At 38.8% G+C, this 21,353-nt stretch overlaps 1 protein-coding gene across 2 annotated transcripts; it reads left to right on the top strand.

Annotated features, from left to right (window-relative positions):
• Positions 1 to 372: 372 nt before the first annotated feature.
• ubald2 (UBA-like domain containing 2) lies at positions 373 to 19,724 on the top strand. Of its 2 annotated transcripts, XM_041220066.1 has the most exons (4): positions 373 to 433; positions 514 to 686; positions 8,537 to 8,593; positions 17,261 to 19,724. In XM_041220066.1, the coding sequence occupies exons 2-4, from the start codon at positions 567 to 569 to the stop codon at positions 17,582 to 17,584; spliced, it is 501 nt and encodes a 166-aa protein (XP_041076000.1). In that variant the 5' UTR covers positions 373 to 433; positions 514 to 566; the 3' UTR covers positions 17,585 to 19,724. The 2 variants fall into 2 exon arrangements, with proteins under 2 accessions (XP_041076000.1, XP_041075999.1); XM_041220065.1 differs by having other exon boundaries at positions 409 to 686.
• Positions 19,725 to 21,353: the final 1,629 nt, after the last annotated feature.

The raw sequence follows: 21,353 nt of genomic DNA, 5'->3' as shown, positions 1-21,353 counted from the left end.
ACACTGCAGCACCCAATCAAACCCCTCTGTACGGCTAGCAGACTTTAATGAGTGCCTCTCGACCAATAAAAACGCAAACCTTTTTCATTTTTATCCAATCCCAACATTCATTTAACACAACAAGAGAAATACTATGCAGTCAGTGGTGGTGATGACGGCTCAGTAAATGATTTGACAAATATGGAACTTCGAATGGCCACTATCCAATGACATCAACTCAAACAAAACTGTTGTCCAACCAGGTTTGGTATTTCCCCAAATATTACATCACTTCAGTACCCTCGGATCTCCGTGAACGGCCAATAGGATCGCCTGAATCGACTAGAGAGAACGTTTTACATTTCCTGTCAGCCAATCAGTGGGATCGATTGGCTGTGTTATTGGTGGTGACGCATGAAAATATTTTTGTTGGTGCTAGAGAACAGGACGGAGGGTAGGTAGCGCTAGGGTCTAGTCGAAAGGTTATTTGTTTGTTTATTTACACATTTTCATTTATTTGTTTGTTCCACACAGAAGACCCGTCCCAGCTGCGTCTTTGTTTAGTCACCTAAATACAAAAAATAGCCATGTCGGTGAATATGGACGAGCTCCGGCACCAAGTGATGATAAACCAGTTCGTTTTGACTGCTGGCTGTGCGGCGGACCAAGCGAAACAGCTACTGCAAGCGGCGCACTGGCAGTTCGAGGTGTGTATGAGTGCGGGATGGGGGACGGGGGACAGAGGTACCGAGGTACAGATGAGAGGTGCACTGGTACAAGTGCTGGAAAATGCCTGATATTATTTGAAGTCTTTTTATAATAATAATTTGAGCCGAGGGGTGGGGGGTAGGGGCAGGTTGTCCGGGTTGGACGCAGGACTGCTGGGATACCGAGTTTGAATTTGTGTAATTTAATATGTATTGGAGTTGTAATACACGTTTAGTTCTGTAAGTTGCCTGTCGGTTTATTTTAATATATTATGAGATTTCTTGTGCATGTAAGCTATTGGAAAATAAAAAACAGGGAACGTGAAATACTTGTATAAATTGCTAACATCATCAGTTACTGACGCGTCCTAAAAATCTAATATCTGGGAAAGTTGGTGAAATCTGCGTAGGATTCGTTTAACCTATTGGTCTTATTAAGTGCGTACTGTAATGTGGTCACTGGACAAAAAACAAATACATGAAACGTATATATACAGATTCCCTTTTTGTATTCATACGTTGAACGACATTGTTCTTTGTTTACAGTAGCTACAATTCTCTCTACAGTACACGGATTTTACACGTTTACAGTACACGTTTTACATTTTTGAAGGTTAAGCAACCATACTGTTTCACTTTTCTAATTTCGAATCTGGACGAAAACAGATTAAAAGATACATAGAAAAACGTAATGCAAGTTGCCACCAGTAAAACAAAAAAATGACACTGTACATAACAGCAGTTCTATTAAGATACAATGTGCGTAGATACTTATTATATATATATATATATATATATATATATATATATATATATATATATATGTGTGTGTGTGTATATATATATATATATGTGTATATATATATATATATATATATATATGTGTGTGTGTGTGTGTGTGTGTATGTGTGTGTATATATATATATATATATATATATATATTTTTTTTTTTTTTTTTTTGTGTTTTTGTTTGTAGGCATAGGCTATTTATGTGTATGTATATACACAGTAGTGTTCAAAAGTTTGGAGACAGATTCTTTACAGTCTAAGGATGGGGATTTTATTTACCATTTTTCATCATTCAGACCCCTTACTAAATATCCTGGTAGTATTTAAGCGAACAGTCTCTCCCGCAAGTGCTGTGACACCCAGTATGATCCACAATGCAGAATCTTTAAAAAAATGTGAAAATGAGCTTGTCATCTGTGTTGCATGAAGGTAGAACAAGATATTTCTGTAATAAATGTAGCCTATCTACAAGGGACATTTTTCATTTCACTAAACAGCAGTAGGTCTAAATACTTATAACATGAAAATATCCTGAGTATGCAAAGGTGTGAAACCAGCAGGAATGCCAGAGTCTCTGTGGCTGTATTTTTGTAGCTTGTAGACAGACACTCCAAAACAGCTTCCTCTGAGGCTCAATCCTACACATTCCAGCATGTTCAGATTTGTAGTTGTGCATGGCTTCCCTCCTCTGTGGTGTTTGGAAATGGGTTTCTGTTTGTGCAAATGTACACTCTCCCTAAATTGAACATCTGCACAGGTAGAACTGGTAGGTTCTCTTTGTCTTGTTTTTTTTTTTATTTTGAATGGGTTTAACGGAAAGCATCGTATTTCGATGGTAAACTTGCCATGTCCCACCCCCTACTGTAATCTCTCTCCCTTCCTGTAAAGGAGATTATATCTATTGATGCAGGCATTTGGGTATTAAAATGAATAATGAATGCAGATGTGTGTCTTATTAATACAGAACCCTTTTGAACAGTGAAGACATGCTGGCAATTTACAGTGAGGTTGCACGGGTGGTCCACTTCTTGAATCCATTATCTTCTGCGCTTCTTAAAAATTAAATGTTGTATTGTGCACCTAACTGTAACCGTGTTATAATGAACCAGTTGCACAAACCGTAACAAAGGATGTTGACTTCCTCCCTAGCTCCTACTGTGTGGCATTTTGATCTTGGGTTTGTCGTTATTTCACTATTACTGTTACATAATCATCTGTAACTTAATGAGATACCTTTGGTGTTGCCTACGGAACATGGAATGCAAGATCCTATATTTAGAACTCTGCAAGCCAGAGAACTGCACAAGCCATCCAGATTCTCCCCCAGCTTCTCTGTCTGGAATGCTGTAGGCTTCTCTGGTCTCATAGAATAAAGGGCTGTGTCAGAGTGTTTGTTATTGCAACAAAGTATGGTGCATTTACAAAGAATCCAGAAACATTCTGTTAAACAGAACAGGATGTAGGATATTTACAACACAACACGTTTGTTAACATTGCTGTCTGGTGTGTGGGGCGAGTTCCCCCCCTGTATCCTTTTCAGCATTATTCTGTTTGTGATTTCTTTAAATATACATGCCCTTCGTCATAAATCAGTTTGGACATCTATTTCCATTTCCACAAGTGATCAATCTTTAAAAAGCAAAATGAGATGCTAAAGCAGGTTCATGCAGGGCTGGCACTGTTTCTCATTTCTATCAATTTAATATTCTGGTACTAATAATTATTTATTAACAAAAAAAAAAAAAAAATCAATTTAGTTTGGGTTTGTGTGTTATACAAACCAGTGAATAATAAACTAACTAATAATTATACTCGCTAAGCTGCCCAGCAACATTTAGTCATTCTGCAGATTTCACAGTTTGCTGAAATGCTGAATACTACTAGACACAGAAGACTAAATTGAATTAGTATCAAGCAGCTGCATCAATTGAATAATAACCCAGGTCATATGGATAAAAAATTGTAGTTTGGTATCAAGGGAATTATCCTCCTGTTAATCTTTCATTGAGAAATGTAGCAATAGGTTGAATGTTATGTCCTCCAGGGATGCAGCGTAGTTGTAATTACTGGCTGCTGTTGTTGATCCAGTATGTAACAGCATGGTGACGATTCAGCTTTATAGACATGAGTGTCTTATTATGCCAGTTGAGAAGGAAGATGTGCCTAGTGTTTCCTGACTCTCGTGACAGGTGAGATTATACCAACCAAAACAAGAGGAAGTCTGTTGCACTCAGAGAAAGCTTCTTAAAATGGATGTGAGAGGCAGGAGCTGTACACATTGGATTTCTCTCACAGTGACAACCCATTTTCTCATTGGCTGGTTAATATGCCTATTTCTATGGTTCAGGCTGTAAACAGATTAACAACAGATAGTGGGATACAGTGACCCAGTAACATGTATTTTCTGAGTGCTGTGGTCTGCATGAGAGCTGGCTGGTCTAAAATGGAATTTCAGTTTATGAATCAAGTAGTAAAACATCCCCATGAGTGGAACTTGCAGATATGTTTTTGTTTATCCACATGTCCTTCAACTGCAAATTTCTCTTAAACCGTTTCAGATCCCGACTTCATATTTTCAGCATTATAGAAACTCCACAGTGGAAATATCCTCACCTTGTGACCTAAGATGGCTGCCATGTTGAGGCCATGTGACTTTGATTTCTAGATGATCAAAACTTAATTATTTTAGCTTCATGTTTTGTATGCCCTGTGATTTCTGTTGATCGTTCCAGGGAAAAATTGCAATTTTATATTAATGATGCGGACCACACACTGATTGTGTCTTTACAGTCTGGTAGTTTCTGTATTCTAGATTCTCTCAGTGTGCAGGGGGTGTTTATTATTATTATTATTATTATTATTATTAGTCAGATGCCTTTATCCAAGGGAACTTGGAGACTAGGGTGTGTGAACTATGCATCCGTTTCAGAGTCACTTGCAAAAACATCTCACCCGAAAGACAGAGCAGAAGGAGGTTCAATGACTTGCTCAAGGTCACACAGTGAGTCAGTCAGTGAGTGAGCCGGGATTTGAATAGAGGAGCTTCTGGTTACCAGCCTTTTCTTTAACCAGTGGACCACAGAGCCTCCTGCAGTAGGCTTCACTGCAGTAGTGAATTAGTGATTGGGGGACAAATACAGTTTATAGTGATACAGTGCAGTGCTGTTCCTGGTTTGTGCTGGCCTCTGGCGACAGCTCCGGAACGTGTTAGCTGTCTGGTGAATACAAGCAAACAAATAGACAGAACAAAACAAACACGATTATTCACAAAAACACAGGTTCTTCTGGGTCACTTATTAATAACCAAAAACGAAGGAACAGATAATATCGCTTCAACTTTTATTTATGCCATCACTCATGACCCCTTGTAAACGATTGCAGCCGTTTATCCAATCCGCGGCTGCCACATTATTTCCCTTCCGGGTCAGTGAGTTAGTATACCAAAGCTCTGTCTCTTTTCTACATGACCGACTTGCTTTTAACCCTCGGAACGAAGTGTCAGGCCAAGTAGTCTAGAGTACTCTGTTCCCGTTACTTAGCGCCGTCACAGGTCAGGAGGGAGATTTACTACCAAGAATCATCGTCTTTCTGTCATAGTGACGCAGATCTTTTTTTCATTTCCATTTTACATGCCATTCCCCTTACATTATGCTCATGGGCATGCTTTGTTTTTGTTTTGTTCGTAAAAACTCTCCAGGTCAATTGCAGCGTACCAGTTCTTTTAGTCCGCATCAAGTGGACTAAAATGCGGACTAGAAAATCCTGCACATTTTTTATAACTTAATCCTGATTTCAACATACCAAGAAAGTGATCCTGGTAAATGGTTTCATGGATCGGAACAAATTAGACCAATAATGGGGACTAACCAACAGTGATTGCCAAGCGTAATGCATCACCCTATAGAATTAACATATTTTGCATCAAGTCGAACGAAACCTTTTAAGTAATGTTACGTCAATATATTACATTACCGCTTTGTAGTTTTCGATATACTTAACAAAAAAATGACGAATTGAAAAATGTGACATTTCAAAATCTAACATGAAACACTGTACTACTAATATTGCTTCCTGTAGACACTTGCAATATCATTTTGTAGTTTCTTTGCTTAAGTGATGTTAAATAAAAGATCTAAATTGTGTTTACATAGTTTTATTTATTTATGTATTTATTTTGTTCTAGGTGATGCAAAACATTATAAGCTGTAAGCATTATATAAGCTGTATAAACCCTTCTTTACTAATCTGATAAAATTCAGTGTCAGGTTAATATATAAAGGCATCCTTGTACAAAAACAAACACATTTGTATTACATCAAACATTTTTAAGTAAAAAATAACCGTGATGTCATTTTCCTGCACATTTCAAACTGGCAGATCATACTTGCATTTAAGTGCTGACATTGCTGCATAGGCACAGAAAAGTTTAGGACGAGGAAGCTAACTAAGTTAATCTTATACTTCACAGGACTAAATTAATCAACTTGAACAGGATCATCACAAATCAATCGGGATCTTGTTTAGTCTGATTTAACAGATTATCTTCCTTCTGGTACGCTACAATCGGGCTTAGGAGGTGTACTAACTTTAGTCCAATCAAGCAGACTAAACCTGCTTAATCCACTAGTTAGATTAATTAAGTCGACTCAGTTTTTTGTGGTGCAATTGACCCTGTATTTCTAGTTTTAATGCTGTTTACACTATTAAGAAAATATATAGCAGAGAAAAGGTCAAAAAGACTTGAGTATTTAAACTGTAAAATACAAGCATATATTTGAAAATCAGAAAATGTTGGCAGGCTAAATAAAACTCTAGAGGAGTTTGGAATGGAAACGAGGTTTTGTTTTGTGTAGCTCAGGATGTGATGGTCTCTGCTCTGTTTAGACTGTATTTCTGACTGTCAGTGTAAAATGGCCCTTCATTTCAAAATGGTATTGTGTGCCTCGTGTTTTTACAGTGAGCTAGTGCTTCAGTTTGTTGTCCTGTAGACCCTCCAAGTATTAGGACTGATGAATATATGCAGAACGACTGGCTGTGGGACATTTATTAATTTACTACAGTAAATATCTACAGTAGTATTCTTTAATACATAATTTATTTTCAAGAGCATTCTTTCTTACAGCAAAATTTTAATTTAAATTCAGCGTGACTGGGTGGGGAGGTCATTTGTTTTTAATTTCATTCAGCCCAACAAATTGATTTCTGCAATGACTGCCAAGGCTGGTAGTGAATGATAGACTGCATGCTCATTGAAATTACATTTGGTCAAATGGACAAGTAGTTACCTGCTTTACTGGAGTGTAATACACATGTGTATGTGCATAAAGTGTTAATCCTAATGTATGGTAAAGTGACAACAGTAAACATCCAATGCAACTTTAATCGCCTCCCTGTCGCTCTCTCCCCCCTCCCCCAACTCTACAGGCCACACCTTTCCTTTCCTGTATTACTGACAAAAACAATAACAAAGGAAGACTGGCCTCTGTGCTTTACAATGCAACACAGTTCAAGACTCCTTCAAAAAACATCCCTGTATATTCAAAAATATTCAACTCCTCAGAGGGGCATTGTTTCCAGGACTGCACGCACACATGTTTATTTTTAAATGAACACAACATGCATTGGCAGATACCAGTTAAACTGCTCTATATGTTACGCTACACCCACCCACTGAAACAAAGACAGGCCTTGTATGAGTTTGAAATGTAAAGCCAGCTGGTGGGGTTTTTTTTTTGTTTGTTTTGTTTTTTTCTTTCTAGTAAGTGTGCAAGGTTTTTGATTTACATTTGTCCCACTAAACAAAACCTACCTTAATTTCACAATTGTGGATTTTACCTTTTATTTGTTTTAATACAGGAGCTACATTCGATTTGTGGTTAGCCTTTAGGAATGGCATGCCTGTAGAATTGAGGTTGGCTATATCTGGCTCCAGACAGGAACACTGTAGAGCCTCCCATGCACTGGTGGATGTTTTATTTATAACCTGCTGTATATTAATGACATACTCGTTGATCATGAAGGAAGTGGTGGAATTGTCTATACACTATCTCTCGGCAATTGCTTGTTGAAACTTGCATGTCCTTGAAACCTGGCAACAGCGTGTTTTGTAAAAGAGCAATAAAAAGCGCACTGCTTGATTTGCATTTTAACATAGCCAAGGATGATTTAGAAATTGTTGTTGTGAAGACATTCTACACAATCACTAAAGGAGTTATGACTGAGCTTCTAAAATCCATTTGTTTGCCTTGTATTTGCTCTGCGCAACATTACCGCTGTCCCATCTTTTTTTGTGTTGAAGATCTTCTGTTTCTTTGCTTGTGTTTTTTGTAATCTGTAATTTGGGAGCTCCAGTGATCTAGCTGCAATCAGACCATGCGGTCTACAGCACAGAAATTTATCTATGGCACAGAATTTTTAATTTCCATCCTGACATAACATAAATAAATAAGTGACCCCAAAGATTATCAGCACAAAATAAGGGGCAGCCGGTATTGATGTACGTGCAGCTGTGACTGCTCAAACTGTGACTAAATGTTGAAGCACTGGTAATGAAAATGTATGGGAAAGCAGACTATTTGAAATGCCGCTTGGAGTGTCAGCTGTGACTAAACCAAGGTATAAAATTAAGAAAAAAACAGCAAGTGCTGATGGAAATCAACTGTTGTCAGGACAAATAATTAACATTTTAATGTAATGGTAAATATCGACATCTCACAAACATATGCATTTACGTTTTTTATTTTCTTTTAATTTCTTTGAAGCAGTCTGCCCTATTACCTGCAAAAATGTGCATTATCTGAATACTAACACATTCTAAAACATGATCTAGCTACCAAAAATGTTAATCTCATTTCACTAGTACAGTATATAGTCAGACCCTGAATTTTAAAATGGGAAAACAGTATTTTGAACAGACCTGTGCTGTTTTCATTAAGGGTTATTGAACATTGATTTGGGGGGTAGACCATAGACTAGAACATGAGTGAGTTTCTGGTGACAGTGAAGGGCAATGTGTAACGTTTTTATTCTAAAACATCTTCTCTCTTTCTCTTTGAATCCAGACGGCATTAAGCACTTTCTTCCAGGAAGCCAATGTTCCCAGTCACCACCATCAAATGGTAAGATTGTTTTTTTTTTTTCTGTCACCTGGTTGGCCTGTATGACACAAGTGCAGAGGCGCAAGTCTTACTGTCAAGCAATGTCCAAGCACAGCTGCATCACAATTGAACAAGTAGTTTACACAGTTAAAAATAAATACAAATACAAGTTTGACATGTATGTCAAAACAAATATATCCCCATCATAATAATATGCAGAGGTGGTAACTTCCATTGGATAGTATTCTGAGCCATTCCAGTTTTTACTGTAAAGTCAAATTTATTCACAGCTGAGATTTCCCACTCCTTACAGTGTTCTACTGTACCATGACTTGAGATCCATGTCTCCCATTGTTCTGCAACTTGGTAAGGGCACTCCTTACTAGATCAAAGGTCAAGGCTGTGCAAAAAGCAAACAAAACAGAAATGTCATTACATGCCAGCCTTTCACCAGAACCCAGTAATGTGTGCCTTGATTGTAGTTCTTAGACCAGTGGTCCCACAGTACAGTTCAGTTCATGATGTCAGTATGAGCACCTGTACAACATCTAGCCAGCTTGTTTCCATCAAGCACAGGATTGTGCTAAAAAGCAAGAGCTACAATTAGTAGAAGATGGAAACAGTTATATTTAATAACAGGCTACTCTGTGGGAATGGGTTTGAGCATGCACCTGATCCTAGTAAGGCAGAGCAGAGGAATCGCTGTATTGAAAGCTAACCTAGCAACCAAACGAAACACCTGAAAAGTGTAACTTGCATGGGGCCACTATTGTACATTGCTTTGAAGTGAACTGCCACTTAATTTACATAACAAGGGTTGCATAATTACAAGGTTCCCTTTATCTGTCCCCATGTTGCAATTTACTGTTTGAGATTTTGTACATTCAATTGTAGGAGAATGATTGCTTGGTTATTGCCTCAGTAATGAAAAGTTTACCCTGTGGTGAATTTACTGAGGGGTTTGTTATGGTTAGGGTTTCATTACTTTTTTTTTTTTTTTAATCCTATGTGTGCAGGTGTTCAAAAGCAATTTTATTTTCCACCTTCTTATAAATACAATATTTAACAATCCACTTTTGCCTCTTTCAATGCACAATCGAATAAAAACATTACACCACTGTTTTTTGCGTAACTGCTGAAGTTAAAAAAAAAAAAAAAAAAAAAAACTCATTGATTCCAAGTAGTATAAAAAGAGAATGTCATGGCTCTGCAAGGATGTAAATAAGACTCCCATTGCATAGCAGTTAGCTCCATTCCTAGTTTTACTATGAGTTTATTAAAAGTACATTTGAGCACGTTACCTGTACACTGTGGCTAATCAAACTTGCAGTAGAGTCTTATCTCCATCCCTGGCTCTCTGTGGGTGACACGCAAGGAATACTCCCACATTGATTTGTTTTCGTAGCTACCCACATAGAACCATCACACAGCCTCTGCTTACTGCAGAGCAGACTCGGCTTGCGCTGTACTTTGTGTTTTTTGCATGCATTCCGTGGACTTGTTTATGTTCCTCTGTAGTTTTCAAGCCTTAGGGGAAATGTAGTTCCGTTTGTGTGGAGTTGGAGTCACGAGTGCATGCATGCATGTGCTTGCCTTCTGCAGGGTGTGTCTCTACGAGTGCTTTCATGAATGCGTGTGTGTTTGTGTAAATGGAAGCTTGCTTTTACTAGCCTTGTGGGGTTGGAAGCATCTTGTATGTGGTGAGAGATCAGGTTATTTTTCATGTCTAAAAAGTGGTAACCAGTTTGTGGCAGGAGCGATTTTTATTTTTAAGTGGATTTACCTATTAAAGGGCACATAAGGACCTTTTTATTTTATTGTGTTACATGATCCCATGTGTTGCTACAACTGTAAGGTGTGTATTGTTTTAATTTATTAAAATTTGGCTTCCCATGTACCTGCATGGACCGCTCAGAACTACATTTCCCATCATCCTCCTGCTCACTGGTAAAGCCATCTGTTACATATGTAAGCAGGAAGATGATGGGAAATGTAGTTCTGAGCGGTCCATGCGGGTACATGGGAATGCAATTTTAAAGTTTAAAAAAGTGGTCAAAATGAAAAATAAATTAAAACAATGCACACACCTTCTGTAAACAGTTGTAGCAAAACATGGGAACATGTAACGCAATAAAATAAAAAGGTCCTTATGTGCCCTTTAATAATGAAACTTGGGTGCATTTAAGGTAAAAAGCTTTGAGAATTCAAATTTAGGCTCCTATTGGCTAATGCCTTCATCAGTGTTATTAACCAAAACAATTGTCTTTTAACTGAGAGAAGAATTTTCAGAAGACTGCACATCCTCTGCCTTTTACCTCCGCTATTAATTAATTTCAATATGTAATGCATACATATTTAGTTTCTACACTCATCTCTCTCTCTCTCTCTCTCTCTCTCTCTCTCTCTCTCTCTCTCTCTCTCTCTCTCTCTCTCTCTCTCTCTCTCCTCTCAGTTTATGTGAATATACCGTGGTTTAACTGTGACTGTGCATGTTCAATGCTTTTCTAGTCCTGTGTTGTTGCAGCTCTTCCTGTAGGTTATCATACATTCAATCTGTCCATTGCTACTGTAGCTCTGTGTGTTTTCGTGTGTGCATGTTGATTTATTTTTATTCTCCTTTGTTTCTTTGTTGGTTTTGTTGTTTCTCTCTCACTTGGTGCTGCATCTCTTCTTTTTGTGTGTTTGTGTGTGTGTTCGTTCCTTCCTCTCGGTGTATCAGCAGCAGCAACCCAGCTTGTTTTTGTTTTGGCAGCAGCCATTACATCATACTGCTAGAGCTTGTATTTTGGGGGGATGGGCAAAGGAACACTGTCTGCTGTCAGCTACTTAAAAACACATTTTGTGAGCATTGGTCATGTTACACTGCAACTGGAGACTGGATGGACAGAGATAGTGAGAGATAGAAACAGAGGGGGTTGGTGGAGGGAGTTTAAGAAAGACCTACAAAAATAGATGGAGGGGGTACTATCTTATTTAGAAAATCTGCCCCTAATAATTGAGATACTACGCTTTAAGCGGAAAATGCAAATGCAAGCACCGAGCGCAGGCGAGTTGGTTTAGCAAGAATGAGACTGTGTTGGTGTGCATGTGCAAGCCTTGTGATTAATCCCCGTAGTAAATAATGAATAAGTACTTGTCACTATTATTCCCAGCAACCAAGTTTTATCTCAAATGTATTAACTGGTGGCTTAAATAAAGAAGACCTGTTCTTCTGTGTGGAAGTCATTCCCTCTAAGAATTTTATGGAGTACAGTGTTTATTTTACACCTGACGTGTTGTTTTTTTTTTTTTTTAAGCAACACACTTCTTTGATAGATGGATCTGTAATCAATGTAAAATGTTAAAGTATTTAAAACTATGTAGATTTAAGGGATGATTGTTTAACTATGTGCTGTCACTCAATGAAAATTTGATCAGTTAATTTATGGGTATTAGTTGATTAATCCATGCACGTTTTTAATAAAGGTAAGGATCGTTTAGCGGCTATCCTGCATAGTAATACTTCAATCAATAGAATTTAAAAAAATAATAATAACAATAATAAAAAAAAAATATGCCCAATGGGAATTTGGTCTTTTTAAAACCATTTGTATTATTGAAATTTTAGTAAATGTAACAAATGTTCCCTTTCCGTTCTATTACTCTAATAAAAAGATTTAGGCGCCTGATAACTCATGCCTTTTTTTCCACTGTACAGCCGAGCTGCACAGGGTCCCTACCGGGCCCTCGAGGCAACATAATGGTGAAAATCCTTAACCCCGCCCCTGGCTCGGCTCGGCTTAGCTCGCAGCCGGATTCAGATATCTTGCGAGGCCACAGTTTCACGTCTTGGTTCTCGCTCGTTCAACAAATAGCCGGTGGAGAACTACCTGTACCGTACTGAGCCCTCACGGGTCGGATGTGCCAGTGAGGAAGGGGTATCAGCCACACAAGTGTACTGTTTAAACGCTCTGGGGTAACCATGTAACAGAAAAATTATTAGTAATGCAAAAACACGGAAACAAAAAACATGCAGAGGTATAAAACTATATCAACAGTGTATTATGTTATTCAGGATAAATGTGCCACGCTCGATTTTAGCACAGCGCGCAACAGCTCTGATTATAATGCATATGAGTAACTTTTGGCAATCATTCAAATCAACACAGATAACTATTCCAGCATTCATGCATTCTCTTTTTATAAAAACCCACACTGGCCTACCACTGCCTGGGAGAGAGAGCATGCTTCAAATCAGCACTTCCCTGCTAAATAGCAGCACACGTTTCTCTCTCTACCCAGAAAGCACAATTAAATTGTAAAAAAAAATATATATATAATGTGTCTCTGTGACCAAAGCTTTATTTGATTAATCGGTCCGATTTTAATCTGTTAATCAACACAGCCTTACTTCTTACTAACGTATTTGTATTACAAGATTTAGTGTAAAAATATTAGAACAGTATTTCATATGGTCCGTTTCAAAGAAATGTAATGTGAGGAAACGGCTATTTACTTGAGCTATTTTGTGTGTTGACAAAATTGATTTAGTTTATAATACCGAAAGTTTACATTTAATCCGCAGCAATGAATACAGTGATTAGCGTATTGCATCTTTGGAAGTAAGTGTTAAAAAATGTATTTTTTTTTATACCGGGTTGCGAACCCCCACCACAAAAGATAAAAAAGACGATGATTCAGAAACACAAGCAAAATAACAGAGAAAAGAGGCAGCACACTTTTCAAGTAACCTGGCTTCCACAATGTGACTGACTGCAGTAAGTCTATGCCTTCAGAAAATGAGATGTACTGCAAGGCTTGTGTCCAGTATGACAAAAGCCCACATTTGTGACTGGGTCATCTACCTGTTTAAGAGAGTTGATTTTGAAGCACATGAAAAATCATGTAATCATTATAACTGTGAAACTGATGAAGGCAAAGACAAAGCCAAACAAGGCACATCAAAAGCATAACAATTACTGCACACTGTAAAGACCTCTGTGGTTTTAAAGTTAAACATTCTTTTCAGAACAGTTCACGTCCTTGCAAAGCATCCACGACTGTGAATGGATGTGTGACCTGGACGAGGCAAAAGGATTGTGGGGAAAACCTTTAGACATTACAAGCAGCCACAGGGGTGTATACATGCCCTTGCAAGGACCCAGTGTCCAGCCCACTTAAGCAGAATGGCAGCTACTAAATATTTGTGTGTTGTCTCGGACAGTTCTACAGATAATTCCATTACTGAGGCAGTGATGTGCTGCGTGAAGTGTGCTGTTAATGCTGTGTTGTCCACAAAGACTTTCTTGGGGTTCGGAATGTAGGGAAGACAGATGCAGAAACCCAATCAATGTGTCAGGGAATGATGATTGATTTCTATTGTAGCGCTTTTTTAATACAATAAAAAACAATCCTAAATGTATTAGTTCATTTTTTAGGAAAATAAAATTTGAGCCTAATATTTTAGGGACCCCAACAGCTGTTGTTGATTACGATTCGGTAGCTTCACATCAGGAATAGTAAATTTCAAGCGGTATGTTCTTAGGACTAGTACCACAGTTGTGTTAGTTTCTAAACCTGCACAGGTATATATTTAAATTAAATAGCATTACGTGTGTACATTTTTATGTTAAATCAGTTTAATTAAATAATTATTTTACTTGGTGGATCTTTACTTTCATTGTCAACAGACTGTCCTTCGACGCGGATTAATTTGACCCCTGTTTAGCTAGAACCTTGAGCTCAGCCTGTTAATTTGCAGCCTCTCTGTTGTTTCCTACTGTTACTGTGTTAATGAAGGGGCTACAGGCTGTTCAGATAAGTCAGATGCAGACAGATTGGAAACTGGTATTTCTTGACTTCACTGGTTCTCAAGGTAATCCAAATTAAAACAACAACATAAATTAGAATTTATTTCGGACATTTTAAAGTTGTATTAAAAACGTATCAGTGGCAGTATTGGTTGAAGCAGCTAAGCACAGATTTGTCCTGGATTTCGGCAGCACTCCACTGGATTGGATTGTAAACAAACACATCGGTAACTGGTGTTCTCACTCTTATCACACTTGAGTGAGGTAGCACAGATGTATCCCGCACTGGATAGACCACACTATAAAGCTAATCCAAAACAAAAAAATTAAAGCATTTTCTAATATGGGTGTGAGAATTTGAGGAAGGTGGCAGCACAGGGACTTTGTGCCACATGGCTTTGAAAATAAGCAGTGAGCAGTGGCAGGAAATGATTTTATATAGGAATTGTGACCTTTTAAAATCACCAGCCACTTTAATTGGCTAAAGGTTGCAAAGGTTTGAACATTTAAACGGTAAACGGAAAAACAAATCTTCAACGGCATTGTGTTTCAGTGAACATTTAACCAATAAAGTTGTGCTCTAGGTGCTTGTAGGTCTTGCATTGAATTTAACATAGTGTTGTGTTTGATGCATTGTAAACTACTGCAATAGAAAACTGTGTGAAAATCCATGTAAAATTGAAAATGTACACAAGTAAAATGTAAATATTACAGTATACCAAATCAAGGCTAATGTTTCATTGACAATGTGTTTGATTCTTTAAATTGTATACAAATGTTTGCACTGAAGGTTTAAACATTTTCTCTGTAAAACCTAGGTTACAGTATGTGATACAGTACCAGATTAAAAAGGACGAGATGAAATAGACTGCTGCTTTTAATAGGTCACAGTTCAGAAACTTGCCAGTTCAGTAATTTGTGTATTGCAAATAACCAAACTGATCTGAAATCAAATTATCGAGACAGTTCTCGGAAAATCAGACCCCTGTTGAAATTCTACAAATGTTTACTAAGTTTTTGATTACATTTTTGTAACACAGATACCAGAACAAAAAAAGCCAAAGGAATTACAATCATTGTGAGTCAAGTACTGCAAACGTCGAAAGGTGCAAAAAACATTTGAAGGTCTGTTCAAATAAATCAAACCTTAGAAATAACTAGGATCAGTAACACACAGATTGCATTATCTTTAAAAAGGGGGTTTTGGTGATATAGTGAGGGGTGCTTTTGTTTAAATCTATGCTAGAATGCTTAGATAACGCAGAGAAAGCAGCTGCAGTGGCAGGCGGCTGGGGACACTGAATTTCTGCCAGGTAGAATCCCTGCGTTACTGTTACTGAACGAACTCGTGATTGGAGTGGGAGGAGAAAGAACATCTGTAATTCTAGCGGTGTTTGTCAGTAGAAAGAATACGTTGGTCAGTTGACACAATTGTAGTTTCCCTGCTCAGATTTTCCAGGGCAGCCCCTCCTTTTCATAAATGGCACGGCCTCCTCACTCACAGCATACAGGCTTGTTTGAAGATGGGCTGAGGGTTTCCCCAGGCTGTAGCTTCTGAGTCACGGCACCTGAATGCCAGTGTGTAATTGTAATCAGTAGCAGTAGTAGTAACTGGATTGTGTCATGTGAGAACCATGCTTTCTACAATACTAACCTGGAAATAAATGTAATCAAAATTGGATTGATAGCTTTACTGTGCTACATTTTGCAACAAAAAAAAGTTGTGTTTTGGGACCACAGCTCTTCCTGTTGCCCACCTACAGTACAGTAAAGTGCTTACAAGAAGGTGGTGTATACTGAAGATCTACACAGACACATACACTTCATCCACAAAGCCTTTGAGGCAGCAGCAACCATTTTTAAACCATATCCTGTAGCTGTTCCAGTGCTATTTATAGTGGAGGCCGTGGCTAAGCCTCCGATACTGCTTGAAAAATGAGCCCCTTCCTTCCTGAGCAGCTGCCGTCCCACAGTGTTGTTATTGAGCTGGTGCTGCTGGGACACACGGCTCCAAATTACGGGCAGTGGAAACCAAATTCTACAAAACAAACATTGCTCAGTAAAATCTCCAGTAAGGAAGTGACTGATTGCCATGTTATTTCTCCCTTTTGGCCCCCTTGCATCAGAATTAGGTATCTGTTTCACACGCTGCAATACACTGGTCTCCTTGTAACCTCTGTGTGCAAACTTCATTAACATGCACTACAGGCTGCAGGCTTTGCTGGTTGATGATATTTTACAGTTTTTATTAGTTTGTTTTTTTGTTAGGTTCTGGACAGCAGTCATGACTTCAGTCAATCATGGGAAGATCAATATGTTTTTAATTATGATTTGGCCCAAAATAAAAAAAAAACATAACGGTGTTTAAACAGTTGGTGTACAACATGGAAGCCCAACGGTGGTATAATAGTTTACTTAGTGCCTGCGCTTCAGCACTCCAGGGTGCTTGTATTATGCACATAGTGAGCAGACTATTGTCTTAAAAGAGATAACTAAAGGTTTAAAATCAATTTTCTTACCTAATTATGCTGCATTGAAAGTCTTTATTTTAGTTTTTTTTAGTCTTTAATTTGAGAGATGCAGATATTTTAAGTGTCTCTACTGATGAAAAGTTGCTGCTGCTAATCATAGGTTGCGCTACAGTATCAGCTGATTTCAGTATCCTACAATAGCTGCGATTAGACCTATAAACCATTTGTCTGTAGTAATATATCGGAAGTATTTGCATAGCCTTATTTTAAAATAAGAAGCAAGATTCTTGGGCACGATACAAGTAATAATGTTAATATGTGATGTATTTTAAAGCTGAATTGCATAGCCCTGTGTACAGTCTCTTGTTACATCTGTTTTATAGTATGATTCAGTAACCCTGCATTTCTTCTCCTTCTTCCTTTTTTAGATGTGTACCCCACGCAACACCCCGGCCACCCCTCCCAACTTCCCGGATGCCATCACCATGTTCTCCAAGCTGCGTGCATCAGAGAGCATGCACAGCAACAACAGCCCAGTCCCAGGCTCTATGGCCTGCTCCCCACCGGGAAACTTTAGCCCCTTCTGGGCCTCCTCGTCCCCCAGCCACCAGCCGGCCTGGCTGCCCCCCTCCTCCCCCACCGGCCACCACCTCCACCTGCAACACCACCTCCACCAGCCCATGTGGCCCCCAGTCTCCCAGCCTGGCAGTGCACAGCAGAAAAGTGTGACTGCCATCCACGGCCAGAGATGAGACTCACAAACTCCAAGAGCAGACTGGCCTGCTGTGGGGACGGAGGGATGGGCAGAGGGTGCAATAACCTCCTTTTTTTTTTTTTTTTTAATAATAATTTGTGTGTGTGTGTGTGTGTGTGCATATTCATGTGCAGTATAATGATCATCACTAAAACGGGAGAGAACCACTAATCACAATTGGATACAAATGTTATTTCTGAGAACTACTCTATCACGTGGACTTAAAAGCACTGGAAAATGTGTTGGTGTAGCAGCAAGAGTGACACCCCCTTCTGGGCTGGCATAGACACAGATTTTTTTTTAGTTTTTTGTTTTTGTTCCCCGCTCCAACATGATATCAACAAGATACTCTTCATTCAAATTGAAAAGTGTATTCACTGTTCAGGATCACATTAATTACTTAGATCATGGATGGTACTGCTTACTAGGTGGGAGGAAAAGTCAGCACTTTTTACCAAATCGTCTTTGCACAACTATTCTTAACACCAGCCTCAAGAACAAGATTTTTAACTCTACAAACAGGACAGATGTTATTCACATGATAATGCACTGCTTATTTCTACAGCAAACACTGAGCATTTCTCGGTTCTTTCGAGATTCTTTTTTTTTTTTTTTTTAATTGATGCCAGTAAAATCTCAGTTCTTCAGTTTCTTTCTTTCTTTTGTCAAACTGGTGTCTGACTCAGCTCTACACCACCAGATATGTTGGCTACATCTCCAGCTGAGCTGTGCATCGTCCTAATAACGAAAGATATATCCAGGTAACCATCAACAACTCTTGCCACTTCCACACCATGTGACAGCAGGGTGAATGGAAGGTGACAATTTTGCCTAAACCTCAGAATACAACAATCTTATCCAGCGTCCTAACTTGCAGAAAACGGCACGGTTTATTTACACCCCAATACTGCGTTGCCTTACTGCAGGGTTCCTAAGCTCCTATGAGCCCCCCTGTCCATGCAGTGGGGAGGGCAAAGCTACACCGCACACCTTTCCTGATGCTAGGTATTCACCGTGGTTAGAAACACACCACAGCAGGCTGTGTTCTTCAGGGACTACATTCTCACCTTCTCTTTTATATTGAATCTGTAATACACACGACTATATAAGAAGTTACAGATTTTGATTACTGGTTGCTTAGTTGGATAATTACCAGCTACCAACTGTTGGGCTTTAGCTGTAATATATACACATTTTGATATTCCTGACAAAAGCTTATACATTTTTCACTCTCAGTACATCAAAGACTGCCCATGGATGGTCATATACCAAGATTGTCTGCAAGCTATCGTTTTATAACCATGACAGCTGAATGAAAACACAGGGTTAGCGCATCTCTCAGTAATGTTTTACAGAGAACACTACAACAGCGTAACCTCTTGTCTGCTGCTCCGCTCTGCCTTCAGTACAATTACATTTAGAAAGACTGCAAAATAATGGCAGCATGTGTATGAACATCCATCATAATTTCATAGGAACAAATCCCAGCGACTTTCCTAATGTTGTTAATGAATGCACGTGGGTTTGGAGGAACAAATGAATTGGAGGGATTGGAAAGTAAAGTATTGGGTTATCCATTGCAGTTTATGTGGCTTTGCAGCCCTTTCTCTGAACTGTTGTAGTAATAATGCAGAACTGGGATCTTGCAACTCGCCTGCATGGTCAAAGAGCTAGCTAGAGGCTCAGTTCATTCACTCACACTCCCTTTTAAACTGAAAGAGTTGTAGACATATGTGGAGCACCTTTAAACTATAAGGAGCAAGGTTGAACAGACAGTCTAACAAACTCCTTCAGCAGAACTGCTTGAATTCCATTCTGTTTGTCAGAGTGGTTGAGGCTTGAAACGGCTGCAGATGATGGATTGACTTTGGGCACAGCCTCCCCACTGGACTTCCCAACGCTACACTGCGCCAAGATGGGATTCTGAGGATTTCAGGATTTCCTCCTTTGAATTTGCATGCTTTAGCAGCCCCTGGCTATTTAAAGTTCAGCGATTTATGGAGCACACCATGCAATTTGGGATTATTGAACTCGGCCCATTAAATACAGACATCATAGGAACCTTTTACTTTTGTACGCGTCTGTTCAGTAAACATAATTACTGTGTCATAGAAACGATGAATTTTGGCAGTATTTTTTTTTTTTTATAAAAATCTGTAAAATGTTCTGGGATTTATTGTTATTATTATTATTATTACTACTACTATTTTCTTTTTTATTTTTCGACACTGAAAAATGTTTTTCCTCTTCTCGCCATTTAACTTTTGATGCATCAAAAAAAGAAATGATGTTGGAACAGGGGTTTATTGTGCTTTAAAAGTGTTTGTGGGTTTTGTACTCGTCTTGATTTTACTAAGTGGTTTGAAATAGATGGTCAGTTTACAGCATTGCCTGAACATAATCCACTGCCCAGCCATATGTGTATGGGGGTATACTCTGCTAAGAATCCAGGGCACACTGACTGACTGATCACACTTTCACCTGTCATCACAAAAACAAGTCCTGCAAGGGTTTTCTTCATGCAGCACATTTCTCTAGTGTTTTAGTCTGATGCCGGAACCGCTGCTTAGAAAGGGGGTGTTTAGCATTCTAGTAACTTGTCTAGTATGTTTTCCAGCAGGTGTTTGTGTGGTATGATTTACTGGCTCGAATTGAATGGTACTCGTGCAGCGAGAGAGGAGGAGAGAAAAAAAAAAATCCCCTAAATCATATGTATGCACAGGGCATGTTGTCCAAACCTGCATTCAGAATGATGAAGCTGTGTCAGCAATACGGTTTTATTCAGGTCCATGCTGCAGATTGCATTTTACGTTGTCATTTTAATTCTTTTTTTATGGTTTTGATTTTTAATCAGCCAGCAGCAGATTGGCTGAATAAAATGGTTAGTGTGTCTTTAGCTTTTGTGTTGTGTCACCGTAATGGGCAGTTTATACGTCATGCAGCAGCTTACGCAGCAAGTCTTAATTGAATGAAGCCCCTGTTGTGGTAGGTAGTACACCCTGCTGTGTATTGCAATACAAATCGCAGTTGTATGTAACACACTGGGAGCACATCAAGGTACATTTGAAAGCGCAGTGCTGTACACTCGTCACTGTTCAGGCGCTAGGACTTTTCATATTTGATCTGTGGTATGATATGTTTATACAGATCAAATCAGGAGGAGAAGGTACTTTTTTTATGCTGGAGATGAAATCACATAGGAGTAATAGTCCAGAAGTCCATACTTTCTTGGATATCCGCTTGTCATGACAACCTCTGCATTGTATAATGTGCACTGGTCTCATAACAAAGTGCCTGGAGTCTAGTGAAACTGCAGTCTGAGAGGTGGTGACCTATACTGGCACAACAAGTCAGCTGATGCAGAGCACAAATTAATCCTCTCTTTTTTAAGTTGGAGACCTACGGAATAGTCTGTTTACAGTAACTCTGGTGTGACCTCCTCCGTTGTGGATATTCTGTTTAAAGAACACTTATTTTTCTACACAAACCATGATATACGAAGCTTTGCAGATTGATGGCATAGGAGTTGATTTCATTGATTTAAACAAAAGGGGATCTTAATACATTTAATTAGATAAGGTGATGTGTGAAGGGGACAGTCCTTCCCAAGCCCGAAACGTCATTAACAGTACAGTGAAAATAGGTCTGCATTAGAGCAGGGTTACGGGGTATTGAGATTCACTGCGGGTTACATCATTGAAATAGACCTATTTATTGTTGCTTAGTTTTGTTGCCTAGTGACAGTGGATTGCTCATCTATTCAGAAG

Source organism: Polyodon spathula, chromosome 20, assembly GCF_017654505.1.
Source record: "Polyodon spathula isolate WHYD16114869_AA chromosome 20, ASM1765450v1, whole genome shotgun sequence".
NCBI classification, from domain to species: domain Eukaryota; kingdom Metazoa; phylum Chordata; class Actinopteri; order Acipenseriformes; family Polyodontidae; genus Polyodon; species Polyodon spathula.
Note: the sequence above shows the minus strand (reverse complement) of the source record. Positions and strands in the feature narration are given on the sequence as shown.